Raw genomic sequence first — 27,569 nt, 5'->3', positions numbered from 1 at the left:
CTGCTGCTGCTGCTGAGAGGAGAGGAGAGGAGAGGAGAGGAGAGGAGAGGAGGCGACCTGTCAGGCACGAGCAGCACACAGGAAGTATTCTGACGGCATGCTTTGATCTGCAACAGTTCAAGCATATAGAAATGATACGTCGCTCCATTTCACCTGCACATCAGTTTGAATTAGTCATGGATACATTATTGATAAGTTGTGAATTTCCTTAAATGCCCTAAACGATCATTAGCAAAAGATTGTTCAGCATATAGATAATTTGATAATAATAATCTTAATTTATACATCACAAATTGCTTTATATAAGGCAGCAAAATAGAACATGTAGGTCATAATTGAAATACGATTAAAGTGCCTCAATGTCGTTAGTAAAATTAAATCAAATCAGGACAAGCTCTATGGCAGAGGTACATTTTAAGAGGAGATTTAGAAGAGGCCACTGACTGTGCTGACCTGATTTCCTCAGGCTGCTCAATCCAGAGTTTCAGGCCCTTTCACTGTAAAAGCTCTGTCACCTAAAGAGCTCTGTCTGAGGGTCTCAGGCTGGTCAACCATCAGATATGTAGCATGGAGAGAGGAGCTTTAAAAGCCACTAGTAGGATAAAATAACTACGTTTCTAATATCTTAACAAAAATTTAATTTTGTCAAACACTGAAGTCGAAGTTTTATAATAAAATGTACTATAGCAACCATAGCAACCAAATATCCTGACTTATTGTGGCTGTAGTGTTTAGAGTTAATGAACATGTATTAATAAATGAATAAATTACTTGAATGAATGAAATACTGAAATGCTTAGAGTACATAAAATAGAGTCAAACCAGTGATAAAATAATAGAACAGGGATGTTGAGTATATACTGTATGTAAGATGAAATCTCATGGCCTCAATCAGAAAACAGTGTGTGTCCCTAGTTTAGCAGTGTTAGAATTACACACATCGTATTCAATAATTATTAACACTTGACAGTTGATGTGTAGTCTTGTTGGCTGTGTCTCTCCCTGGTTGCCTGAAGCGCTGGGCTGCTGTTTCCCACAGGTGGAGCAGTGTGCGACACCACAGACCCCGGGGAGGGGGGGGGTTGAACTGGGAAGATAAACTGTCCTTTGGGGTGAGGTAGTAGGTTGTATAGTTTTAGGGTCATTCCCAAGCTGTCAGATGACTATACAACTTACTGTCTTTCCTGAAGCGACTGTGCTGGCATCGTGGGCATCACTGTCACAAAGGAGAAACGTGACCTCACCGCAAATGTTTGCTTTCCACCTTTAAACCTGGACGTGTCTTTAACTCAAATACTGTGCTTTATGCTCATGAAGTGAAGGACTGATACAGCCTCGTTGATTTCATTTGATTAGTCAGACAGAAAGGAGGTGATGCTGGTAACTTAGTCAGTAGTTTCTGAAATGAGCAGCTCAGATATTGATTTTGAATATAAATGTGATGTTTCTTGCATCGGCGACAGTGAGTAGGCTCTCCATGTTAATTACCTGATGTTCATTAGTGTGCATTTCTGAAATCCAGATGTTTTTTTTGAATTTTAAACAGAACTTTTGAGCCTTTTTAGCCACTAAAATGTTAATTTAGGAGTCTCTTACTGCACTTGTGCTTATTATAATTTCAAATGCCTCCGCATGCCTCCATTAGCTAATATTTGAATACCGTTTTTTTGCTCTTAATGTTGTCGCCTCAAACCTCGCTGTATTCTCTGTGATAAAAACACTGTAGCCTCACTGTAGTCTCCATCACGCTCGACGTCCTCACGGATCCTCCTCCGACCCACCTGGGTGACTTATGGTGTTCGTACAGGGTGAGGTAGTAGGTTGTGTGGTTTCAGGGTTGTGATTTTACCCCATCAGGAGCTAACTATACAACCTACTGCCTTCCCTGGAGGGCAGCAATACATCACAGGAGCACACGTGGCCTCGTTACCGCTCCGCTTAGGAGAAAATTGACATCTCATGACTCGTCCTGTTAAAGCTCAACTGGCAGAGGACTGGCTTTTAATTTGAAAGGTTTGATGAAGCGGTGAGTAGTGCTGGATGGCTATACGCTCTAATCGCTCAACAGGTACACATTCATGTTTTAACTTGTACTTTTTCAATCAATCAATAAAGACTTGAGAAGAAACAGTAACAGAACTAACCAATGACTGGAGTCTGATTTCCGCGTTCAGAGGTGCAGCAGTAAAGTCTGAGCTGTTTGAATATTTTCCTAGAATGTTGCTTTATTCTGTAATCCTTATAAGTAGCTCATTATATGTGGAAATACTAATCTTCTAAGCCTGTGTGACTTAGAAACACATAGACATGTATCACTCTGTAAGTAAGAATGCTCTAAAGTGTCTCCATCATGTCTCTTTGTACCTGAAAACAAAGGCAGTTATTTAGGATTTTCCCTTGTTAGCTGGATCAAAGGAAAAGAAAACTACAGGAAACAAACCAAATGTAGAAAACAACCAAAAAAAGAGTTGACACTGACAATGGTGACACATTCTCAGTGTTTGTGATTTAATCATAGGCTTTGAGTTTTTTCAGGTTTGATCTCAGACTTCAACCACAGCTGAAACAGTGACCTGAATGAGCCGCACAAAGCTGACTCTGATTCAGAAAACACGAGCGTGTGTCTCTCACAGATGGAGCAGGTGCTGAGGAGGTATCAGCGAGAAAAATCTTACATTATCACCCTCCCACTCGTCTGCGCGAGGACACACTCAGCGCCTTCAGATTGGCTTTGTTGTCTGGCTGTGCCGTGGAAGTCAACAAGAGAAGGTGATGAACAAAACATCCCAGCGTCTCTCACCTCAGGACTGACACACACTGACACACTCGTGCATCCATACGCAGTAGATGGCGCCAGATATTACTCGTGTTGATTTGGGGGTTACTTTGACAATTGGTAGTTTTATTTTACAGCAGCCAATAAGTTCAAGTCTGGACTAAGAACCATCTGCAGACAGAAAGGAGCTTTACACGCTATAAAATATAACACACTAGAAGAAAAAGTAGCTACAATTCTGTATAATAAGTAAATCAATGTAGCTATGTGAGGTATGTGTTCATGTTCACACACTAATCACTAAAGACAGAAATCATCCAATCCTACATGATTTTGTGAACTTTTTACTCGACACAGGAAATGAACAATGTTTTAGGGGCAGTAAATATTTATTATATGCTAACCTGAGTAACTCTTTACCTATAATTACCAAAGAAAAAAAGAAGATGCAGAACAGAAAAATGTCAGGAGTTTATTTTAAAAGATGTAGACAAATGAAGAACTGGCCTATTAGAGAGGATGACATTTACTGGCTACAGTTATGTCCTACAGAGCTTGAAAATCCCCTTTACTGTTTTTCTTAATAGCACACTTCCCATTATTATAGCTTGAGATAAGTAAAGACGTAAGAGGCTTCAGTTTGGTTTCTTTATGTCATCCCTTACTGAGGTTTAGGGCTACACAGACACTTCCAATAACCCAGTAGTAAAGTCAAACACCATCTACAGTCCACTGAACAAACCCATAGCACACAATCAGCTCTTTGAGTGGTCTGTTTACAGGTTCCTCACTGTCAGTGTTCACCTTGCTGGTATGTCTGGTATGCCTCCTCCAAGAGGTCAAAACAGGACTGGACAACATCCCACCCTGATCGGCCAACACCTAAACTCACTGTGGGTTGTAGACAGTTCAGTTTTACATCAGTGTCTCTAAATGTGTGCTTTTATTTGGGTTTGATTTAATAGATATGAGACGTAGCCTACTAAATATATAAGCTATGTATCATAAAATTATGCTGTAAAGCAGTTTAGTCAGTGGACAAAATCAACATATTATATAATCAGAGTCTCTTAGTAGTATTTTCTATTAGGCCTAGATAAGATTTAAGTAATTAAGTATGAATCTATAAAGAAATCTAATTATTGTAGTGGTTTGAAAATATTTTAACCTCAAATGAAGTCCAGTGTTATGAAATCACAAACTATAGGAGACTTTGAAAGGATGGCCGGCCTACAGGGAGGAAACACGTGGTTCACAATGAGGTCGTTATTCATCAGGCAGCCTGCTGTTTTGGCACTTTATTGTGAAAAACGGCGGTTTCATTGAGCGTTTCCGTAATTAATAACCTGTAATAAGTGACGAGGTGGAGGTTTAATTACACTGTGATTTACAGCGGCTCCTCTGTAAACGGTTCAGGAGGCGATGATCAGCTGACATTTATTTTTACAGCTGCTCGGAGACTCAGCCAATCGATGGCGGCTTTTTTTTTTTTTTTCTTTCTTTCTATTTTATTGACATCCCGGCTGCCTGCGACTGAAGGCGGATAGAGGAGACACACACACACACACACACACAGCCGCCACCGGTAAAGCGACTGTGCCACAAACACACACACACACACACAAACTGAAGAAAGAAAAAAAAGAAACGCGAGGCGGTCTGAGCTCCCCAGGCCTCTCGCCCATTGGCTGAAACCATAGGTGTGCCGGGAGGTGTGTGTGCGTGTGTGTGTGTGTGCGTCGTGTCGCCGGATCGTCGCTACGTTATTTCCTGTAGAGAGTGAACAGAGGTTTGACACCGCGCACCGAGCTCGATCTCCACTTCTCTCCCTCCCTCTCTCTCTCTCTCTCTCTTTGCGTGTGTGTGCGTGCGTTTATGTGTGTGTGTCCGTGCGTTTTTGGAGGATCCCGGCACCAAACATCTTCTTCAGACAGTCGTCCATCCATCCATCCATCCTTCCTTCCCGGCACCGGCTTCTAGAAATGCTCGACATACTTGTCTCTGAGGTAACGAACGGGCTTTATTCCCCAAACGTGGCTGTTATGTAACATGATTCTAAAGTTTCGGAGGGTTTTCCACTGTTGAAGTCTGTGGTGGTATTTAAACTCCCTCTGCTCTCTAGCGATCACACGCCTTTGTGTTAAAGACCATACAAGCTGCTGCTGCTGCTGCTGCTGTTGAGCAACTTCTGTGACTTTCTCACTGTTAAGTTATGACTTTAACCCCCTCCAACTTTATGACTAATGCTTGATTTTGCAATGAACCATTGACTCCCACACAGTGTCGCATTAAAGGTGTATTTTTTTTCTTCTCCTGTATATTTCCATCTCTTTGCCAGCAGTGTGTTGTTAGAGGAAATGCAGTCAGGTCACTCAACATACCAGTGCAGAAATTTCCATTGCAATGTGAAAGTACTGTAGCTGCGGGGGTCTCTGCTGTTACCTGGGGTTTCAGTTCTGTGTAGCACATGAGTGATCTTGTTGCAGAGAGATCAGAGGTCACAGCAGCTGATCTTGAATCAGCAAGACCTGCCCTGTCTTCCTTTTAACTCACAGTCTTGGATCTGCACCAGAGCACCTGTGTTGTACGTATCCATCTGACCTGAAGTGCTGGGTTTTAGCATTTTCCACTCTTTTAGGATCCGTTGTGTCGTCCTCGCCGACTTTGTTAGACACAGCTGACCCCCCTCAGTGTTTCCTCTTCCCCCCTGTGACCTAAAGATAGAGCCCTCTGTCTGGGATTATAGTTCCTCTGGGATTTTCGACACAATGTCTTTTGAGTAGAGGTGGAAACATGGGGCCGGGCCTGGGCCATCTATGAAAGAGGAAATCAGATCACATCAAGCCCAGTGAAGAGATAGTTCAGGTCTGGACCCAGTTTAAATATGTCAACATGGACCCAGTTGGGCTGAATTGTATGAACGAAAAAGCCTCAAGTTACACATGAGATGGGTTCAGTTTTGATCAGTTATTCTCTTGAATATTCAATCAATGTCTATAATAATGCAGTAATAATGCAGTGGAAAATGTGTCACAGCATTGATTTCCTGTTTCTAAACGCGCATCAAAACTTACCACAACATACAACCACAAAAACTTGTAACATCTGACAACTTGTAACCATCAAATCATTTGACATTTCACCTTTTTGCAACAAAATGACTTAATTACGGGATTAATGGATCAACTAATCACTCGGGTCTGTGCCAGAGTGCAGGTCCGGACACAACGAACTTCAGATCTATACTGTAGCATCATGGAATCCAGATGTGGGAGTAGTTGGGTCTGTGGTGTGAAGTGATCCTAAGTATTTTAGATGCAGTTAAGGCACAGTACAAAATTCAGCGTGAGGTAAAGGAGGAATCATAAAATGTAAGCAGACATGTAGGTAAATGATGCCATATGAGCTTCATAACAGCTTCAGAGCTGCACTGTGAAACTATGTTGTTTTTAGGACATGATCTCAGACATGTCTAAGACACAACCACGGACGTGCCGTAGCTGCAGGGGGAAACATCGTGCAGGGGGTGTGACTACAAGTTGAGTGAACCCGTTGAACTCGGGGTTTAAATACTGTTTATTGTGTTGCAGACGGCAACATATTTGCTCAGTCTACTTCTCTGATGGAGAAATCTTTGCAAACTGCCAGAGGGTGGGGGTGGGGGGGGGGGCACCGGTTTGTCAGAGGGCAGATGTTGTGCGTCAAAGGCAACCCGACCGACCAGTTAGTCAGCAGCTGTCTCTAGCTGCGTGCACGGTCGCACCATCTCTGCAGGCTTTGTGTCTGAAAAACCCTTGGTAAACAAGAGCAGAAAGAAGCTGTTACTACTCCATATGGCACAGTGCACAGTATGCTATAGCTACACACACATATTTCCCCTTTGCACAACTGTGCTACATTGTTGGGACCTGTCCATTGAAATGCCGCAGTGCAAAGACTAGATAAACAAGATGCTTTGATCAATCCCATCATCACTGTGTTGACAGAGTGCATGTTTTCTAGGCAGACTGATAAAGGCAGCACTTAACCTAATTATCTGTTGTCATGTTCAACCATTCCCTAAAAAAACGGAGAGAAAAAAACCTTCCTAAAGGCTGCAGGGTCCACAGAAAATAAAGTTAAAGTTGCACAACCTCATATTAGCCGATGGCTCCTCCATGCTCAGCTTACAGATGTATGCAGCTGTGTAAACTGAGATTTTACATAGGGGCTCGCATGAGCTGTGAGGCGGCCCCACAGCCAAGTCTCTGTATATTAGATCAGAGATGTGCTTGTGATTCCTGCTCAAATGATCAAATAATCTTTATATGTTATAACTCAGATAAAATTATACTGCAGCAATGTAGAAGCAAAGGAACAGTGTTTTAGGAGGACTGGATGGGGAGAATTCCCATCGCGTATAAAGGCAGCTTCCTGTTTCCCTGCCCTTTTTTTTTATACAGCGTCTTTTTTTTGTTTGTTTGTTCCTGAACACATCGCTACTTATGTGTGGAAGCTTCACACAGTCCGAATATGTTGTGTAAAGTTCAAGGAAATCAGTTTGCGGCCTAAACAGAGCGACAACGGTATAATGTCTGTGAGTTGCTGTGAGTTGGAGAGAGAGAGCGTTATAGAACATGAGCTCTGGACATGGTGCTGTGATGTTGTGCGATGGCTCAAACAGATGTCCTTTACCCCGCTGGGAGCAGCTGGGAGCTCCACCAAGAAGAAAAAAATAGAGCCCCCTCCCACACATTACTTGAAGCCCAAACCCAAACCATATACCTTCACATTAGGAAGCGAAACAGCCTCACCTCTGCACATCAGCAGCCCTGTGAGTTACATCCGTCCTCTCTGTGGTGAAGTGTTCGTGACATAGCAGCAGACAGATTGATTCTTTCTTCAAAACTAAACTTGTTTGCAAGGCAGGGGAAACAAAGAAAAGAGAAAACAAGATATTGCTTTTATTAGCCATGTTGAAAATCCTGGTAACCTGACACCAAAAAACATATATAAAAAAGTCCATGATATCATATCTATCCTTTTTCCAGCCCAGATGAGTATCTGAGCTACCATCATTTAAATTATATAACACTGAGCAAACCTACATTTATCATCTGTCAGAGATTTATTTGGGCGTATTGGATTTTTCAATCAATCTTCACCATCCTCTCTCTTTCTCATTCCAGTCTGGAGAGTGAGGGTGTTTTTTGGCTCGATCTCCACCATGGCGGGGCATCTCTACAGCCCCCCGTCCCCGCTGGGGGACTCCCTTCTGGACAGTCCCCTGTGTGGAGACCTGATGGAGGACCTCTGTGACATCTCCCAGTCTATAGGGGACGACACGCTGAGATTCGATTTCCCGGAGTACCAGAGCACCTGCTCGGGGTCGGAGAGCTCCTTTGCACTGGGTGAGTAGTAGTGGCCTCATGGGTGAAGAAAAACAAAAATCCACAAAATGAATAAATTAAAGAGCCTCAGCTGTTCATAAAAGTTTGAAGCATGCTTCTTGGTGATGAAACCTCCTCAGGTACGCTCGCTAATTATCTGAGCAAATGAACAACCAGCAGCTACTTTAAAAACTGCACCAATAGTGTGTCTGTATCTCATGCAGGGACATGTAATGTGGATCATTACAACACTGACCCCTTTGACCTTTTGGCTCCAGTGTCACTATGATGATTCACTGAAGAGGCTAATGTACAACACTGCACTTGATAACACGAGATTAGATGCGGTTCGATTCCTGTGTCTCCTCCACCGTCGTGTCTCCACATTCCTCAGCAGCAAATGACTCACGTCTTCTGTAATTTTAGGTAGATGCATCGACTAAAGCGTCCACTTAAACACTTAAACAATATACTCAAGTGGACGAAGGCAGCCGTCTGTCCGCGTTGGACATCACTGACGTTGTGAAATACAGCGACTAATTATCTGCCCTGTTGAGAGCTTGATGAAAAGATGAATATCACCCTCATGTCTGTCTGGAGAGTGAATGTGGAGCCAGCAGCTGGTTAGCTTCACTCAGCGTAAAGACTGGAAACACATATCCAGGCCCAGTCCGTCCTCTTATAAGTTAAAGTGATAAGCAAAGAGTTAATACCTGCTGGTTCTCCTCTCCGCTGCAGACACCCTGACCCCGGCCTCCAGCCCGTCGTCGTCGGGGGGGAGCGGAGCCGCCCCGGGCCCCGAGGAGAGCCTCAGTCTGGAGTGCCGGGTGTGTTCGGACAAGGCTTCAGGCTTCCACTACGGGGTGCACGCATGTGAGGGCTGCAAGGTGAGAGACACTGATACTGGTACATTTTGTATGTTTTAAAGAGATATACAGCGGGGAAAATAAGTATTGAACGTGTCAACATTTTTCTCAGATAATATATTTCTAATACTGCTATTGACATGAAATTTTTGACCAGATGTCAGCAACAACCCAAGTAATGCACATATACAAAGAAATCCAAACATTTATGTCCATAAATTAGGTAATGTGTAATAAAGTGAAATAACACAGGGGATTAATATTGATCACATGAAGAAAAGGAGGTACAAAATGGTTTGGGAAGCCAAAAAAGCAGCTGGAGTCTGTCAGTATTTAGAAAGTAATCCTGTCCCCTATCAATGCAAAGTAATATCAGCTGCTTTAGTCCAAATTGACGCCTATAAAAAGGTTTCTCATCACCAAGGTGTCACACAAGAGACATCTCATGATGGGGAAAAGCAACGAGCTTCTCAAGACCTTCAGAAACTTATGTTGTAGAACATAGTGATGGCATTGGTTACAGACGTGTCTGAATGCACCGTTTTACCCGTTAGTGCCGTTATCCAGAACTAAAAAGAGCAACATTTTACCATAAACTGGCCACGACCAGGTGCTCTTCGCAAGAATTCTGACAGAGTCAAAAGAAAACTAAGAACTAAGAAGAGCCAGAGAGCTTTAGACAGGCCTAGAATCAGCAGGTACAGTTGTAAAAAAAACAAAACAATGAGTAATGCACTCAACCGCCATGGCCTCTATGCGTGCTCAGTGCTCACCATGCAAGTCTATTGACACGTTCAGTACTTATTTTCCCCGCTGTATAAATATAAACACAAAGGCTCAGACTCAATCTCAGTCAAGCTGCTGCTCACTTGTGCTGCAGAGGCAAAATGTTAATCTGGGTTCTTCGACATGGGAGCTGTGCAAGTGGATCAGAGGTGAAAACCACAACACAAACACACACATGCACATGCCAATGCTTTCATATGCACACCAAAACACACATTAACAAAAAAAAAACACACAAAAAAAGACAGAACATACAAGAGCGCCTGACCTAGAGGCCAGTGGAAAGTTTCTGGGACATGCAGTCGGGTCATGTGAGGTGGTGGTGCGGGGGGGGGGTCATGATGGCCTTGGTTGACTTGTCACCTCTCCCCTGCTTGGCACGGTGCCCGACTGTGTGTGACGTTAATATACACGCACAGACATGCATTTGTACACACATGGCACAGAGGACCGCCGTGTTGAAACCTTATGCAGACTCACTGTGTTGTGTGTATTGCTAAGAGATCTTCAGGCCTGAAAGAACATGGCACTAAATGAGTGATCATGACCGCTTTCTAACTTATGACCTGGCCGACTTTAAACACAGTTTTATGCAGGAACGACTGTTAAATGATCAGGAAATCCAGAGTGTTACGCTCTTTGAAGTTAGACAGAGTTGTTTCACTTGCTGCTGCTCTTCTCCTCCTTGTGTTTCCTCCATGATCACTCTATTCCCCCAGCTGGTGAGAAAGATTTCCCCTCTCCTCTTTTGGCGCCGTGCCTTTCGTTTTAACTGGAATCTATAGGAGACGAGAGAGATGGACGCAGATGGGGGCAAACATTTCAGGATTTTCATACCTCGGTTTTTACACAATGTGGTGCACAACACGCCAGCCAGCCCCCCCGCAGCTCTTTATGACCCACATCACCAGGAGTACACGCTGCAGCGGGGCCTCCCGGCTTCAGCACACGACCTGTCATTGTGTCAGACCGCTGCTATTCTAAAGTGGGAACATGATGACACCGAGCTGTTGGACGCCGCGCGTACATGCGAGAGAGACGTATTTTGACAGCAGCCTGTTCCTAAATACTCTGACCGATGATGTAGGGAGGGGGTTTGCAGGGGGGGGGGGCATCATGGAAAAAATCTGGCCTGTGATATGTAGCAGTCACATTTCACGGTTTCCATGCTGGACAGGCTCTGCGTATCATTTTCAACACCTCCCTTCAAAGAGAGGAGCGCTCAGCGGTGGGAATGTGAATGGAATGTGCTGCGATTCTGCTGGTGCGAGGGCTTAAAGTCTGTGCTGGTGATGACGGTATGAAATATGTGTTGGACACTCAGAGCAGCGGGACAGTCAGAAAAGAAGCCCGGAGCTATGGAAAGTCAAACCACACAGGTTGTACCTGCACCACAAAGATGCATAGATTAAAAAAAAAAAAAAAAAGATAGATTTTTTTTTTTTTTTTGCCCTTAAGGAATCATTGCACAATTCATCTTCTTGCTTACGTCTTTACCCGCATTACTCACATCTCATAGCTATGTATCAAAGAGGGAACTTGCCCCCCGGTTGTGCCTGTGCACCATACACACATGCGCGCTGTAAACACACATCTGCTTTTTCCTCCAGCTATGTTGTTTTGTAATGCATTTTGATGACTATCACATGGCACTAAACTATACACCCGGACCTCCACATATCTGCCTTCAACAGCATCGTGAAGATTACACCCAGATCTCTCCACAAAAGACAACTTTTATTTTTTTCCCCCCTTTTTAAATGACACACAAAAGTGATGTGTGACACATAATAACCCTTAATAACAAAGTGTTGTAACTGCTCTTCAACATAAAGGCAGGGCCAAGGCCAGATCGTAAGATGATGGCTGATGTATTGCACAACCATGTGGCGCCAGATATATTGCCGGAAAATGAGGGTTGAGGAATGTCCTGACTGAAATATTGGCGGTGCGCAAAGGTGTGTGTGTGTGTGTGTGTGTGTGTGTGTGTGTGAACGTACATCAGAGGATCATATGTTTTGGCACATGTGCGACATCTGGTAGTGCGTGCTGGCCCACTGCCTTGCACCTCAGTGTGTGTTACAGGCATGCTGGATGTCTTGTCCAATCAGGTTCTTCTCCAGAAAGGTCAGGGGCCGCTCTACTGTCTACCTTGAAGTATATCTCTCTTTAAATATAGATTCGAACCAGCGATAGAGTCCAATCCAAAATGTAATATAAAACAGGTCTTATAAGGTGCTGCAGATACAAGTGTCTGATATATAGTGTATAACAATGTCTTCTGGTTCACGCTGTGGCTCAAGTGAGTGATGATGGTCTTTGTAATCAGATTTCACAGAGAGTGAATGACTGTTCCCTCTAAAAGCCTTAAACCAGAATTTAAATCCTCATCTTCCTGCTCTCTGGTCCCTGTTCACACATTTAGAAGGTGATCAGAGAGCTAAATCTAGTCCTGACCCACATGAGGGTGCAGCCGGGGCAAACAAACACACTCTAAAACAAACATAATGTGATGTAACACTGATAAAGGTTTTCTTCATCCTGCTCCTTTCCGTGCACGTAATTTGTGAATTATTATCTGTAATTATTTCGTCAATTGAAAATGTCCATGCATGGAACAAATGAAAATTAAATTAAATTGAATAATACCGTCATACATGGAACAGCAGGGCTCAGGGAAATACCCCATGTAATTCAGTTTGCTTCTACGCAACTATGTTATTGTTCTGTTGAGAGTGTGCTACAGTTTGTCGTCCTGTCTCAACCAGGGCTTCTTCAGGAGGACCATCAGGCTGAAGCTGGAGTACGACAAGTGCGAACGCAACTGCAAAATCCAAAAGAAAAATCGCAACAAGTGCCAGTACTGCCGATTCCACAAGTGCCTCTCCGTGGGCATGTCCCACAATGGTAACGCAATGTAGTGGTAACTTTTTGCTGAATGATTCAACTTCTTTAACGTTATCTCATCTGTATAATGTACTGTAACAATGTCTAAAGGAACATGCAAGCAAAGTGAGCATTATGAAAGAAGTTACATAAAAAGCTTGGTTCGACGCTATAGCATGTGATCTTTACAACAACAGCAGGACATGTCCTTCTGTGATTTGGCTCCAGTTCAATGTGCTTTACATTGACTGGGCTTTTATAGAACAATGTCCTGCTGGAGCCAGCTTGACATTGAGAAAACACAGGCCTTCATGCAGACGGGTGACATGTTAAAGGAAAAGCCAACATTCAGTGTCTTTTATGAGACTCATTCTGCAAGTCTCTGAAGTCTCTTGGAGAGATGCAGTTCTTCTTCCATGAGATATCCCTCGTTTTGGGTTTTTACGATGATGGTGGAGACCGCAGAGCACTTTTCTTACATGTTAGTCCAAAATCAAAAATCAAAGGCCATAGCATGTAATTCACATAATTTTATACTCATCAAAACAATAACTGACTCCCTGTAACCTATGGAAGAGACAGCTGCCATCAGGATAGACATGTTTCATCACAGGATGAAGGTGATCACTCAGAATAACTCTTTGTTGATTTGCAGTGACCCGTCCCTTGGGGAGGACACGTGGCGAAATGCCTGCATAGCTCAGCAGAGCTGTACTGTTCACTAGGTTGAACCACAGACACTTTCTTCTTCCTTTCTAAAGACGGGTGTCTGTGGTTTTTTGCACCACTCAAAAGGGCCGTAACCCAACTATAACATCACACTCTATGTAACACCCCTTATAGATGGGCTGCTGTTGCTGACACAGTCTGATCACATCCTGCATTGACTTCCCCAGTCACCTGAGGAAATGCAGCTCTTCAGATTCTACGTACTTGTGGCACTAATACACAAATACCACCTTGATCAAATGTCTGACCTTATATAATGATGTCTTCCCCATAGATCTAAATGCAGACATCACTGCAGTCACTATCCCTGTTGCCTAGCTGAGTCTTTTTGTGACTGAAGCGTGTTCAAAGTCCCTCAGATCTTCCCTCTTGCCTTCTTGATGTAAAATCATAATCAGCTGGGCTCCGCTCTGCATTTTTTTTTAATACATGCCAAAGAGCATGATGGGATTTTAATTGCTTAATGTGTGGCAGCATTTGCATTTCCTATGCTTCTCCACTCCTTTATTCAGGTTTTGTCTTTAATTTGCCACTCGTCTGTGGCTCCACATCTGGGCTGTCATCTGCGCTGGCTGCCAAAGGGTCGTTGGGTTTGTTACAATGGCCTCCCGCTGCAGACGGACCAGTGTTGGAAACCTGAGAGGGAGAGAGCATGTTGTTCTCCCATGAGACAAAGGAGAATAGAACACACCAGACCTGTTGTGTGTGGGTGTGTGGGTGGGTGGGTCGGTGGGGGTTATGTCTGGTATCTCTGCATGTAGCTTCTTTGTAAATTAAGACAAGTCTTTTTAGTAGCTAGTTACAAATGATGAATGGTTCTGTCCACCAGCCATCAGGTTTGGTCGGATGCCACAGGCAGAGAAGCTGAAGCTCAAGGCCGAGAGCAAGATGGTGGAGAAAGAGGTGGAAAGCCCCACGCTGACCAACCACAAGACCCTGGTCAGGCAGATCCATGAAGCGTACATGAAGAACTTCAGCATGAACAAGGCCAAAGCAAAGCTCATACTCACTGGAAAAACCAGCAAGCCGGTAAAAGCAGAAAATAAAAGCCAAGGATAAAAGTTTGAGGATTCACTGTAACTTCTGTGTCACCTAGCTGCATCTTCTACTTTTTTTTCTCTTTTGTCCCTGCAGCCTTTCATCATTCACGACATGGAGACGTTCCAGCTAGCAGAGAGGACGTTAGCGGTCCATATGGTAAACAGGGAATATCCGGAGCCCGAGAGCGGCCTTCGAGCCGGGGATGTGCTTCCAGGTGTGGTGTGTGGGGAGCTCCAGCAGGCGGAGGCCGAAGCGAGGCTCTTCCACTGCTGCCAGAGCACCTCGGTGGAGACGGTCACAGAGCTGACGGAGTTCGCTAAGTCAGTGCCAGGTTTCCAGAACCTGGATCTGAACGATCAGGTGGGTTGAGGAAGCTGCATCTGCCACGTTGTCTTCCTGTTGTTACACGTGATAAGGTGCAGACATTGTGTGTTTTATTTTGATATAATTAGATCTTAATCTTGATCTCCCTCCTTTCTTCCTTCCTCATATTCAGGTGACTCTGTTAAAGTATGGTGTTTACGAAGCCCTCTTCACCCTCCTGGCCTCCTGCATGAACAAAGACGGCCTCCTGGTGGCACGCGGCGGAGGCTTCATCACCCGCGAATTCCTCAAAAGCCTCCGTCGTCCATTTAGCGACATGATGGAGCCAAAGTTCCAGTTTGCCACACGCTTCAACTCTCTAGAGCTGGACGACATTGACCTGGCCCTTTTTGTGGCTGCTATTATCTGCTGTGGAGGTAACTGATGCTGTGATAGGGATTTTTTTTTTTGTGCACAAACAGCGAATCCTCTCTCGTCATTGTCTTTTGTTGTCCCTCTCAGACCGTCCAGGCCTGGTGGATGCACCGCTGGTGGAGCAGCTGCAGGAAGGCATCGTTCAGGCACTGCGGCTCCACCTGCTGGCCAACCACCCCGACAACACCTTCCTCTTTCCCAGACTCCTGCAGAAACTGGCCGATCTCCGGGAGCTCGTCACCGAGCATGCGCAGTTGGTGCAGGAAATCAAGACAACAGAGGACACGTCGCTGCACCCTCTCCTGCAGGAGATATACAGGGACATGTACTGAGACATCAGCGAGTGGGCATGACCAGGGACATGTATTGTTTTTAATGTTAGCCAGGTATACCCTATAATTTGGTATACATACAGTAAACAACATGAACTGATTGTATGATGCATATCAACGTACTGTAAGTAGCTTATTGTGCACTGCTGTGACCATGCGGCTCTAAATCATTCTACTGGGACAATACAAGAGTGAAATTCTTTGTTGGAGTAACGGCAGCTCTTGCTCTGGAGCTGACTGCTGCCAAGAAAGGAGACAGAGTGGGGAACAAACTTTTTGAACTTGAACTATGGATGGGATTTTTGTTGTTGTTGTTGTTATTGTTCTAATGTGTTGATTTGGACTACCCTCCAGACACAGGAATAGGACATGAGCTACATACTGATTAAGCTATGCAAATATGCATGGGTGAACACCTATTATAGCTACCCTGACATGACCTTTAGTCATACAAGCACTGATGCTAAATGCTAATTGTGCCTGTAAACAATTTTTAACAATTTAATCTTCGATGCAATTTCAATATTGGTTGTATAAAAGGGGCTAAAAGTTATATTCCTTATATTTTGGATATTGAACATTATATATTAATTTAAAGCTCATTTGAATGTGGGTAATATCAGTGCCATGTCCTTTTATTGTACACTAGTGCCTTAAATGTCCCTGGACCATCTTGAGATTTACTGGTTTCCACAAAGTGTTGTAATATTTCACCAGCTGAGCTCATATTTCCTCTGTTCTGTCCATACATTATACATTCAGCACATTGCAAATACTGAACAGAGTGCTTCCTTAAGCCATGGTTTAGATGTGTAACTATTTAATGTTGGACCAGGGAATGTTTTCACATAGTATTAAATCAACCATTTGAAATTATAGTAATTTTAAGGGTTATGTATTTATTTCCTACTGCTAAAGCCAGCGCAACACAATAGCTCATACTCACAGATCAGTGTTACATGTTCAGAATGTTTTGTAAAGATTCTGCCATGAGGACATTTTTTGTTTTTTTGTAGAAAAAATAACCATGTTGGCCAGTATTTCATATTTTGACCACAAACATAATAATCTGCTAAGCGGGTTTTTCTTTTATTTTGTAAATATGACAGGAATGCGGTGACCACAATGAAAGGGACGTATTTGCAGACAGCAACACAGTATTCAAGAAAATGTGATTGCCTTCTTTTCTGTACTTAGATGTCACCCACCCGGTTTAGTACTGAAACACTGATCCTTGTCTTAATGAAACTGTATAAATATAATATATACATATTTATCATGTACAGTACAGTGTACAATAAGAACATGCATTTGCTGTTTTATTAAAGGAGTTATTTGGTAGCTCAGAATTAAAAAAATTTAAAAAACTATATTTAACTGGCTTTTTTAAATTGAAGTCTACATTATATCCTCTGATTCAGACCCCAATTAGTCAATTGCCTTTTTTTTCCTTTAAAAAAAAAAAATTTAATAGCAGACATTTTGAATTGTCATAGCAGAAAAAGCACAGGTGGAACTAATAATGTTAATGATAGCTCTACCCTAATTACACCTGTGCTTTTTTTTAATTGACACATTAAACTATCTGTTAAAAAAAAAAAATATATATATATATATGAGAATTGTTTTGACGGAAATGTGTGGTTCACTTCCATATACTTTTAGATATAAAACGAGCCTATCCACTTAGAGTACACGCATTACTATGAAAAAAAATATAATAGGCTGCTGTTGAATATTGGTCAAATGTTCAGTTTCTGTTTTCATTTCTCCATAAATAATTTATAAAAAATAAATAAATAAAATTACCAAACAATGGCGGCTTAAACCTTGCGATATATTTATTTGTGCCGCTTGTAAAAGTTATCATCTATTTAATTTTTTTTAACGTTTCCAGTGTGTCCCGTGTGTGGCTCTACTCCCCCACGCCGGTAGGTGGCGGTAAAGCTTCATGAAACAACATGGCCGAACGGACACGGACTCGATTTGAAAACCAGGAACAAACTTTTTCTCTCTCTTTCTTTCTAGCCCCTGAGCTCTGAACGATGGAGCAAACTACAACCGAAACCCCTCAAAAAACATTTACCTGTCAGTTGTGTGGTTTAAATACCCCGTATACTTACTACGGCCAGAAACCACCAAACACTAGAGCGATTGTGTAAGTGAAAACGAAGCAGGAACTGTGTGTTTGTAGCGCTGCGGAGCTAGCTCGGCTAAAGCTAATGTTGTTGCTACGTGACTGCAGCCTGTGTGATGCGACATCTAATGTTATATACACGGTGGGGGGGAAAACAGCCCTCCAGTGGTTTGTACCGTGCACTTAAACTATTTATGCTTTGAATCACACTCTTTGTCTTTTTTTTCTTCTCCTTGGAGTCACGGGGAAGTAAATGACGTTAAAGTGTAGCTAGTGTCCGTCTGTCTGTCTGTTCTCCTTCAGGTTGCTCGAGGAGTGTTTTGTGACCAAGGATCCATTCAGTCCGGACAGGGAGAAGTTTCTCGTGTTGGGGTCGACCTGCAGCCTGTGCAGCCAGTGCGTCTGTGTTGGACCGGTAAGTTTTGTATTAAACGTTAAAAAGCTATGGCCTGTTGTTATGTCATACACTAAATACATGATGAATACCTGGATGTTGGCATGTTCCTCCAGGGAAATAGGTGTTACATGTAGCAGAGGAAGAGATTATTCTGTGTGTAACATTTATTATCAGCTTCAATTGCATCCTACTCTGGCTTTATATATGGAGCCATCTTGCTGCTTTATTTTCCTACTTGACATGAATTGACCTCTGTAGATATCACTGTTGAAAAGCATGTCTGTGCTTTTCATTTTCCTCCAGTGGTGCATATATATATTTATATGTGTGTGTGTGTGTGCTGAATGAACTTCATATGTCTGCGGTGCCCTTGAAATCAGTACATCCAGTTTCACAAACAGATCGGAAAAATAAAACGTCTTCCTACTTCGGAATAAATGTGACTTGCTCATATCTGGTGCTTATGTGAAATTGGAGCATCGATGCTGAACTTTGCTCTCTCCTCTGTCAGGACTGCAGTCTTTTCTACACCAAGAGATTCTGCATGCAGTGTGTAAACAAGCACTTGGACCAGTTCCCTCATCAGATTCAGGCTGAGCTGGCCAAGAAGAAGCAGAGCTCCAAGGCTGGCGTCTCATGACCCCAGGGAAGATGTCCATAACCTGTTCAGGTGTCTAGGAAAAATATGTGAAAAGATTTTATTGTGGTAAATTGTTTTTAATCTGCACTTTTGTTTAACTCCACACAGAACCAAACCATAAATCCACTGCAACAACAAAACATCCTGTACTTAATTAGCATAGCTCTGGGTTATTATTATTTTGGTGAGGAAATTAACACACGGTCGTCAAAAAAAATCTACTTTTTGCTTGTGGGCAATATATTAGCCAAACAGGTTTTATTTGTATAATTTAGGCTTTTATGGGAGCGAACAACAGGTGTGACTATTGTTTCCAGCCCCCTGTTGGATTGTGTCTGTAGGCTCACAATCTGACTTTCACATTAAATACACTTCCCAGTAAAGATCCACTGTCATGCATTGCATGTGGATAACTGCCCTGGAGTTGCTCTAAATTTTCTATTGCTCTCCAGCTTTTTAGAGGCGGAACAACCTCTTAAAAAATGTAATTAAAATGCAATTAAAATAATCAATCCAATACGAATGATCAGTATAAGAAATATTCAGTTATTTCCTTGAGGGTCATTTCAGCCATATTCAGCAGCTGTTCCAGGTGTCAACAATATTATAACTATGAATGTATGGCTCAAAGGAGAAATATGGAAGTAATAGGATTTCCCAAGACCAGTTGCCTGTCAGACAGAAAACCAGATTCATGTTTCCATTGCTGTTAAAATGGAAGGAAATTAATTCATTTCTTACGGCTTTTCTTTACACTTGACGAATTCTGCCTGTCGCACAATTTTTTAATGCCCCTTTTTATGAGAGAACTCGTTTTTATTACTTTTCAGCAACATATGGTATTAGTAACATTTATGACATATCCTCTCTAACAATAGACACATGTGTGTTGACAGTGACACATCCTTTGCAAGAGTGCATTACTGCTGTCCCTTTGATTCCTTTGTTCATGGTCGAAGGGTGAACTGTTGACTTCTGTGGAGTCAAAACACTTTTTTCTATGTTATCTAAAACCATAAAACAAACACAAAGTGGCCTTTCTGTGTGGATCATAATTAATGTGTAACTAATGTGTGTAACTAATTGTTGTATCGGTTGTATTGACCCATTGAGTGACAGAAGAGGCAAGAAACTATTACTATTATTTTGTCTTACAAAAAAAAAAACACACTTGGTGTCAAATTAGCTTCCCCAGCTAACAGTGATTTAAATCACACCACACGGACGTGAAGAAAAAAAATCTGTGATGTTTTAAGCATCACTTCCTGGTGTAGAAATCTCAGCTCAGCAAAACAAATATAACAAAGAAACTCAAGCAGCCAAATTATCTCTTCACATCTATTGTGACTGAGTCATATTTTTTTCCCTCTGAATGTAGGAGAATAAACTCTAATATTTCCAACTTTACAGGGGAAAAAAACAACACAAGCATTAGCATTAACCAAATGCATTGGTTATGCATGTGTGACCTTAACTAAATGTTCCCTCGCCTTGTTTCTCTCTTGCCCGACTAATCAGTTTGATCAAAATCTGTTTTCAGCAGAGGGAACCACTCGGCACAACACTGCACAGTTTGCAGCAGCATAAACACATTATGGATTAAGTGTGATCCCGGCGATAACATCAATATAACAGATGGCCTCACTGTATTTATCACGAGATGCTCGAGCCTTTTCGAGGGTTAACTGAAACAGCATGGCCTTAAAGGCAGGCCCAGTGAAGTTTTACTGGGAAATACTGCAGAGGAATGCAGAGTGACACTCTGTAGAGGTTTAGTTGGGACATCATGAACTTCTGGGTATGTGTAGTGCTAACTGTTGCAGATGTTTTCACTCACTACGGGATTGCCATGCAGCTCCGAGATGTACAGAAAAATAAATCTGCTAACTGCACAGTCTTGACACGAGCACCAATTAGATTCTTAAGTGAGGAAATTTTTTAAGATGCAAACTGAGAACCCTCTGAGGGAAATGGCTCTGAATGTGAAAGTGTTTTTAAAGCTGCACCACTTTCTGTTTGCTTCCTGCTATTTAAATTCTAGGCACACACATGCAATTACAACCAGTGAAGCACACAAACCACCCCTGTGGCACCAGTGGCAAAGCCTGAGAGCGATAGGCACCGAGCCAACGATGACAGAGGGCTTTCTGCCCGGCAGCTGATGTCATAGGATGCCATGAGGCATGTTTGTGGCTTTTATTTTCTGTTTTGTTGTTTTCCTGCACGAAACCTCACTGCAGTGTCTCGTTGACCTTCACCAACCTTCAAGCTGTCACTGAGTGGATTTACAGTGATTGAATCAAGTGTGCCTAAGCCATTAATGTCGCATCAATTCAGACAAATCTGTCAGCACACACACGTGCATGCACACAATCATTCGATGATTAGTTCATGTGATAGTATTACTGGCCTGAAGCAAGACCTCAGGCCATGCTGCTGCTGCTGCACGGAGATCAATCTTTTATCAGTGTCGTTTCCTTGTCAGGCTTCACTCTTCAAACAATTATCTGTCAGTTTTTAATCTACATGCGTGGACACACACATGCAAATCAGATCAAATAGAGTGAGTGACCTTTAAGCTTCTGTCTGACCTGATAAATCAGGCGATAATGGAGAGATAAAACATGATCATCCACACCCTTAGAGCCACAGCCTACCTCCCTTTTGCTTTTTCTCATGTATCTAACTAATCAAACAGAATAATTAGGCTATATTCATGCACAGAGTTAATCCAATCCAGCTCTGTGTTGATGTTGCCCCTGTTCGACTTTAAGAGATCTATGGGCGGTCCTTTTTTTGAGCAGACCAATGAATTGCCTTCCCTGTTTAAATAGTCCTTGATGTCAACTTTTCTTCTTCACTCATAGCTCGCTCTAACGCCATGTTGGCTGTCATGACTTGACTTGTTGTTTTCATCAGTCTTACTAAGGACTTGACAGGAGTGGCTCTCTTAAAACCCCCCCTCTTGCGCCTTTTGGAGACGCTTTATTCCATTTTTGCGCGTAGCCGGTGCGTTTTGGATGATACGCGCGGAGTATGCATGCATCAACCCTGTGACTGTGCATTTGAGAGGAATACTACTTGGAAATAGCAGTTTTCAGGCGCTCTCGGTTGTTGTTTTTGTGCGTTTCCCCCTCTTGTCATATGTGTAACAAAATGTCAGATGTTCGCCTTTCTAATGCGAGCCCGACATTGGAGAGGGGGGTGGATGCGCGGCAGCAAGACAACCTCAGACCCAGGGTTCGCAGAAACCTTTTCGGCAGACCTGACCCGGCGGAGATACAGAGGAATTTGGATGCTGTGGTGCGGGAAGACGCGCAGGCTTTTAGGGAGAAGTACAATTTCGACCCGGAGATCGACAGACCGCTGAGTCCGCGCAATTACGAGTGGGAGGAGGACGCCGACCCACCGGAGTTTTATCTCAGACCGCCTCACGGGTTGCAGCGGCCCCAGCGAGATGCGGACTTGCCCGGGGATAACCACCGGCAGGATGCCGCGGAGGAGGCGAGCGATCGGCGGTCCAACCCCCAAGCAGACAGAGCCGGCTCGAAGAGAAGAAGTCGAGGAGCTTTAGGTGATTCACCTCCACTATTTATTTATTTTTTAAAGCTGTCTCACACTTCTATCTGTCCGTGCTGAGGGTCAGCGTAGAGCCGCTGTGCCGCAATGCAGAGCGAGCCGAGCAACAAGTCATGTCCCGAGGGTTGAACCGCAGGCTCCGGCTCCGGCCGGGTCGATCAGCGCGGCTCAGCAGACACAGAAGTGAGCTGGAGCAAAAACACTGAGGGGGGAGGAGAGGGCATCTGAGCCCAGAATATATGTGCACTAATGTTAAAAAGTTGTTTTAACTGCAGTTAGTACTAAATGTGATGAAATGTGTGCGTTTATTACGGTGTAGTTCGCACACACTTCCTTCTCAGTCCTCGGTACAACAGAGTGAAGTTGCACGGTCTGGCAGCAGCAGAGAGCCTGTTAGTCTGTCAGGTGCTTTTTTAAAGGGGCCGTGCAGCTCGACACGACAACACCCTCAACTTTCTCTCTCTCTTTTTTTACTGCGTGTTTTTCCTGTTGTTTTCTTTTCTTTTTTCCCCTTAAATTAATTAATTTCTTCATCTGTCCACCAGGTCCCTGTTCTGGCGAGTGTCAGAGCAAAAGGTTGCATTCCGACGAAGATGATGATGATGAGGAGGACCAGTCAAGCGGTACAGGAAGTCAGGCGGTGAAAGCCGCGGAGGAGAGAGGCAGCAGGCCGGAGGAGGGAAGCAGGAGGCCGGAGGAGAGAGGCAGCAGGCCGGGGGAGGGAGGCAGGAGGCCGGTGGAAAGCGCGGAGGTCCAGTGAAAAACGGTGCCAGGTTAGAAACCATTATCTCACTGCTGCACTGATGTGAGTGGATAACAACACACAGCCTCAGTGTGTCACACACTAATTATCGACCATTATTTTTTGATGCCACTACAGCCTTGTTTACTTGTCTATCATCAGCATCAAAACAGTTGTAAACATGCACTTTACTGCACACACATTCCCAATTTGACCATGCAGCATTTTTTTTTATTAGTCTTCCACTACCATTCACACCATGACTGTTCACTCACTATATGTGTGTGTGTGTGTGTGTGTGTGTGTGTGTGTGTCTGTCTGTCTGTGTGTGTGCACGTGCGTGTGTGCATGGGGGGATATCAAACATGAGCAACTGCTTTTTCAATTGCACCATTCAACAGCCCGTTTCCTCTTTATGTCCCACAGAGGGGAGAGACCTGTTGCTGGTGGAATACTGTAGCCCTCTTACCATCTGACAGAAGCGGGAGAAAATTATTTTAAAAAAATAAATAAAAAAAAGATACAAAAAACAGCCTTTTCCTAAAGAAGAGGAGGAGGAGAGGCTGCACAAGCACTGAATATGTACACTATCAAGTTTTGGCACTCGTTTTAATTAAATTGCCTCAGAAGCAGCAGACAATGTAGCAGTGTGCAAATGGATTTTTGCTCATTTTTTTATCTACTACCTATGTTTAAGATGTAGCACATAAAAAGCATGATATGCTTTTCATACCTTTTTTTTTTTGTTAAGTGTATTTGAATAAGTGTGTGAATTTGACTCGGGAAGTTGCAGTGCAATTTCCAACAGAGAAATATTATTTTGTTAAAAAAAAAATTGTCATGTTGTATCATTATTCAGGTAATTGATGTAAGTTACAAATGCAGATTTCAAAAGTCAGGGTTTATGTGGAAACAAAAATGTCTTCACTTTTTCTATGGCTTTATTTGTCCCAGTGTTATATATCTTGTGTTTGAAGGCCCAGATGGCCACACTGTAAGTTGAGGGTCCATCTAACTGGGAACAGCCATGATAGATCAAGTTTACATCCATATAATATCTCCTTATTTCCCCTTTTTAAATGTCATCATTTTCGTTTTTTTTTTCCTGGGTTTTTGCCAAAGTTTGTGCCTTTTTTTTTCCGGGTGTAGGGGGAGTGGGGTGGGAGGGTGGCTAAACTGCTGAGCAATATCCAACCAAATTTTTTAACAGTATTTGCTAATAATCCTAAGAATTAGATTTTATTTTTCAATTAGGTGAAAAAATTTTGTAGTGGCCCATATGCCACATACCCTACCCCTTGTAATAAATTTCATAGTCCAGGTTAACATTGGTAAAATATGTTAAAATCACAGGGCTACTTATTATGCAAATATGTGAATCAAAGATTTGTCTTTGTGGTGTGGAATTCATGTGGAACATGTAATTGCACTATTGTTGATTTCTCATTTTTGTGAAGGCAGAAAACAAAGTTACACTGCCTTATCTGGTGTCAAACTTTGAAGTGTACCTGTGTGCCTTTTTTTCTTTTCTTTTCTTTTTTTTTTTTTGAAAAACACTGAAAAAATTATACTAACTTATTTATGTTGAGCTTTTTTGTGGGTGTATGTAAAGCTTCCCAAAGCAACATTTTTGTGCATTTTTGTAAATATATATTTTCATTATTGTTTTTATGATAAATAAACTGTTGCAAAACTGAGCCTAATAATGGATTTTATACCCTGTGTGTTTTGTATTTTGTCTTTCCTTCAGTCAGCATTAGGATTGATTATAAAACCATTGCTGCTGTAATAATGCATCTGCCCACTATTTTGATTGCACTGCACACAACCACTCCACCCTTGGCAAACACACACACACACACACACACACACACACACACACACACACACACTCGCACTTTAACTTTAAAGCAATCTGTCCATGTAAACTGGCAGGCTGGTCGTAATGCTTACAGTCTTAATCAAAGACCTGATGGAGATACAGCCATGTTATTAAATAGAATTAGTTTGTGCTTCACTTTAGTGAATGACACAGTAGTGATAGGATCAGTAACTATACCATCATTGATTGACAGTGCAACCACTAATAAATCTCTTCATGGAGAATCTTCATGCTGTACAATGAGACTTTAATGACCTTATAATATCTATATTTTTCACAGTCATAATTTAGTTGTGATCTTATTTCTGTACAAACTTGACAACCGTTTCTGTAATATTCCCATAATCTGCAAATGGGAAAGGTATTTATGGAGTTACTAATGCACCAGCAATATTTGGTATAATGAAACTATTCATGTGCTCTGGAGTTAAAAATCCAGCACACCGTGTAAAACTCGAGTGCAGCTACAGCACCAGAGTGCAGGCTGTGACTGTGCTGGATCGTCTCAGCCCAGCTCTGTTTCTGAAGTTGAAAACAACAAGGGTATGTCCTGAGGAAAAGAGGGAAAAAAAGTTTTCAGTGACTGGCTTTCCCTGGCGCCAATCAGAGTGGAGAGAAGAAAAGCAGACCACTTATGAGCCAGCCAGTCAGAGGGCTGTGGGAGGGAGCCCGGGACAGTACAGGCTGTTCTTTTCATAAAACACACACCACCCAATTAGTTTCATTGGCTGACTCTTTCCTGTTGATACCAGCTTGTAGGAGTCAAATACAGAGTGAGAGAAAGAGAGTGAGCTATTCCTATAATGCCTCATACTGGCTGTGAGTGTCTGCAGTAATTACTTGTGAGCTCATGGCCTTTTTTAAACTTACAGAGGACTGTGACACCTTTTAACACACTGGTGTTTTCTTTTTTCAGTCATTAACATTTTTTACTTCTGACCACAAGACGTGTCCAATGCCAGAATCACCTTAAAAAGCAGCAGCAGCATCAACATAGTGCTTCCCCAGGATGCGTCATTGCATCTTAGTTTGCCTCTGTTTGCTAGACAGATATCTCAAAGACCTGGTCTGTTCTCACGTTTTGTTTAGTAGCCTTTGGCAGGAACAAATCATTCTTAGTTTTTCATGTAGATCTGGTTATAACTGGACTGCTGTGCTATTTTTTTACAAAGCATATCGGTCATAACTGATCTGGGGAAAGTCTATTGATCAAGGAAACCTTGGTTCAAGAAGAATCTACCACTATAAACTTAAACATAACTTCTGTTCATTAAACTTTCTACAATTTTTTTTTTTACATAAAGCTTAAAGGGATAGTTCAACATTTTGGCAAATTGGTCCATTGCCATAATTGCTATAGTCATAGCAGTAGGTTCGTTACCTTTAATTGTAGGTGTAAGCTATTTTTAGTACAGCGGAGCGCAGCAGCAGGCTGCTCAGAGCTACGCTATGGAGGCTAAGGGAATTTCTTGGTTTCCCTCATTAAACTCATCAAATACAAAATCCCAAAACTCCACAGCGCTTTTGTAGACAAGTTGTGAGCTGCACAACCACCACGCTATGAGATAATGACGGAACGATACGAAACGGAGCCGTTTTCGAGGTAAATTCATACAAAACCGCTGATGCGCGTTGCGTTCAGGGACAGTTTTTCAGCAAGCAGTCTCCGTATTTACCCTGTATTTACCTCGAAAACGGCTCCGTTTCGTATCGTTCCGTCATTATCTCATAGCGTGGTGGTTGTGCAGGTCACAACTTGTCTACAAAAGCGCTGTGGAGTTTTGGGATGTTGAATTTGATGAGTTTAATGAGGGAAACCAAGAAATTCCCTTAGCCTCCATAGCGTAGCTCTGAGCAGCCAGCTGCTGCGCTCCGCCGTACTGAAAATAGCTTGCACCTACAATTAAAGGTAATGAACCTACTGCTATGACTATAGCGATTATGGCAATGGGCCAATTTGCCAAAATGTTGAACTATCCCTTTAATATTTAATAAATTAAAAAATAGCCCTTTTCAAGTCATCTGCCTCGAGTCTAGATCAAGTCACAAGTCGTAAAGACAAAGTCAGATCTTTGAGGATTCTCAAGTTCTCACATTTGTAACTAAAGTCTGACTTGAGTCAAACTGTACCCCAACTATGATAGTATACAACCATGTAGTTTTGGTTGCACATAATTGTAAAATATCAATCTAAGTAGATATATAGTAGATGGTAGATAGATTTATAGTATATGAGAGGTGTAATATCATTATATTGATATATTCATTATGATATTATTTATCATATCTGATGTAATTTACTCTTGTTGTTAGCAAGTGTATGTCCACATATATGTTGATGACACTGTAACATATCCCCAAAACATATCCCTGCTAAACTCATTAACACCAGGCTGCTGAATCTATGTTGACTGCAACGAAAGATTCTTCAATTATAGGCTACAAACCTCTGTAGAACCCACCCAATAGTTGAAACTGAGCCTAATTATCTTTCTGCTCCAGACAGTCTGTCATGGTCACTGTGAAAAACTCTTTGTGGACAGTTTCACATGTATAAGATTCTACGTATCAGATGATGTGACCTCAGATGCACGGTAACCATTTCTCACATGATTAAATGTTCAACACTCTGGTGCAGGCTAAGCACACAACTCTACTATACTATACTA

General features: G+C 42.5%; 3 protein-coding genes and 1 long non-coding RNA gene across 5 annotated transcripts; 3 read left to right on the top strand and 1 right to left on the bottom strand.

Annotated features, from left to right (window-relative positions):
• The first annotated feature begins 4,530 nt into the window (after positions 1-4,530).
• pparaa (peroxisome proliferator-activated receptor alpha a) lies at positions 4,531-15,584 on the top strand. The gene is made up of 8 exons (XM_085769899.1): positions 4,531-4,782; positions 7,945-8,166; positions 8,884-9,032; positions 12,566-12,704; positions 14,242-14,441; positions 14,547-14,813; positions 14,950-15,193; positions 15,279-15,584. Exons 2-8 carry the CDS (start codon positions 7,983-7,985, stop codon positions 15,521-15,523), a joined length of 1,428 nt encoding a protein of 475 aa, XP_085626025.1. The 5' UTR covers positions 4,531-4,782; positions 7,945-7,982; the 3' UTR covers positions 15,524-15,584.
• A 1,880-nt stretch (positions 15,585-17,464) lies between these two features.
• Positions 17,465-22,963, top strand: cdpf1 (cysteine rich DPF motif domain containing 1). Of its 2 annotated transcripts, XM_085768818.1 has the most exons (4): positions 17,465-17,681; positions 17,964-18,075; positions 18,569-18,727; positions 22,822-22,963. In XM_085768818.1, the coding sequence occupies exons 1-3, from the start codon at positions 17,569-17,571 to the stop codon at positions 18,695-18,697; spliced, it is 354 nt and encodes a 117-aa protein (XP_085624944.1). In that variant the 5' UTR covers positions 17,465-17,568; the 3' UTR covers positions 18,698-18,727; positions 22,822-22,963. The 2 variants fall into 2 exon arrangements, with proteins under 2 accessions (XP_085624944.1, XP_085624943.1); XM_085768817.1 differs by lacking the exon at positions 22,822-22,963 and having other exon boundaries at positions 18,569-19,728.
• On the top strand, positions 21,557-24,715 carry LOC146962738 (uncharacterized). The gene is made up of 3 exons (XM_085768816.1): positions 21,557-22,271; positions 22,822-23,049; positions 23,445-24,715. Exons 1-2 carry the CDS (start codon positions 21,842-21,844, stop codon positions 23,034-23,036), a joined length of 645 nt encoding a protein of 214 aa, XP_085624942.1. The 5' UTR covers positions 21,557-21,841; the 3' UTR covers positions 23,037-23,049; positions 23,445-24,715.
• Positions 23,849-25,401, bottom strand: LOC146962737 (uncharacterized). The gene is made up of 2 exons (XR_015035035.1): positions 24,891-25,401; positions 23,849-24,856 (listed from the first exon to the last, which is right to left on the bottom strand). It is a non-coding gene; the product is annotated as an uncharacterized LOC146962737 (long non-coding RNA).
• Positions 25,402-27,569: the final 2,168 nt, after the last annotated feature.

The sequence above is a fragment of the Trachurus japonicus genome, chromosome 23, assembly GCF_045865225.1.
Source record: "Trachurus japonicus isolate A0001 chromosome 23, Traja_1.0".
Classification (NCBI taxonomy): domain Eukaryota; kingdom Metazoa; phylum Chordata; class Actinopteri; order Carangiformes; family Carangidae; genus Trachurus; species Trachurus japonicus.
The sequence above is the reverse complement of the archived record's forward strand: the minus strand, read 5'-3'. Positions and strand labels throughout refer to the sequence as shown.

Excerpts from the sequence above, each read along its gene's own strand:
- pparaa (XM_085769899.1), top strand. The coding sequence starts at position 7,983 with ATGGCGGGGCATCTCTACAGCCCCCCGTCCCCGCTGGGGGACTCCCTT. Across the intron at positions 9,033-12,565 it reads ACGCATGTGAGGGCTGCAAG|GGCTTCTTCAGGAGGACCAT; the intron begins GTGAGAGACACT and ends TGTCTCAACCAG. Across the intron at positions 14,814-14,949 it reads ACCTGGATCTGAACGATCAG|GTGACTCTGTTAAAGTATGG; the intron begins GTGGGTTGAGGA and ends CCTCATATTCAG.
- cdpf1 (XM_085768818.1), top strand. The coding sequence starts at position 17,569 with ATGGAGCAAACTACAACCGAAACCCCTCAAAAAACATTTACCTGTCAG. Across the intron at positions 17,682-17,963 it reads CCAAACACTAGAGCGATTGT|GTTGCTCGAGGAGTGTTTTG; the intron begins GTAAGTGAAAAC and ends GTTCTCCTTCAG. Across the intron at positions 18,076-18,568 it reads AGTGCGTCTGTGTTGGACCG|GACTGCAGTCTTTTCTACAC; the intron begins GTAAGTTTTGTA and ends CTCCTCTGTCAG.
- LOC146962738 (XM_085768816.1), top strand. The coding sequence starts at position 21,842 with ATGTGTAACAAAATGTCAGATGTTCGCCTTTCTAATGCGAGCCCGACA. Across the intron at positions 22,272-22,821 it reads AAGAAGTCGAGGAGCTTTAG|GTCCCTGTTCTGGCGAGTGT; the intron begins GTGATTCACCTC and ends TCTGTCCACCAG.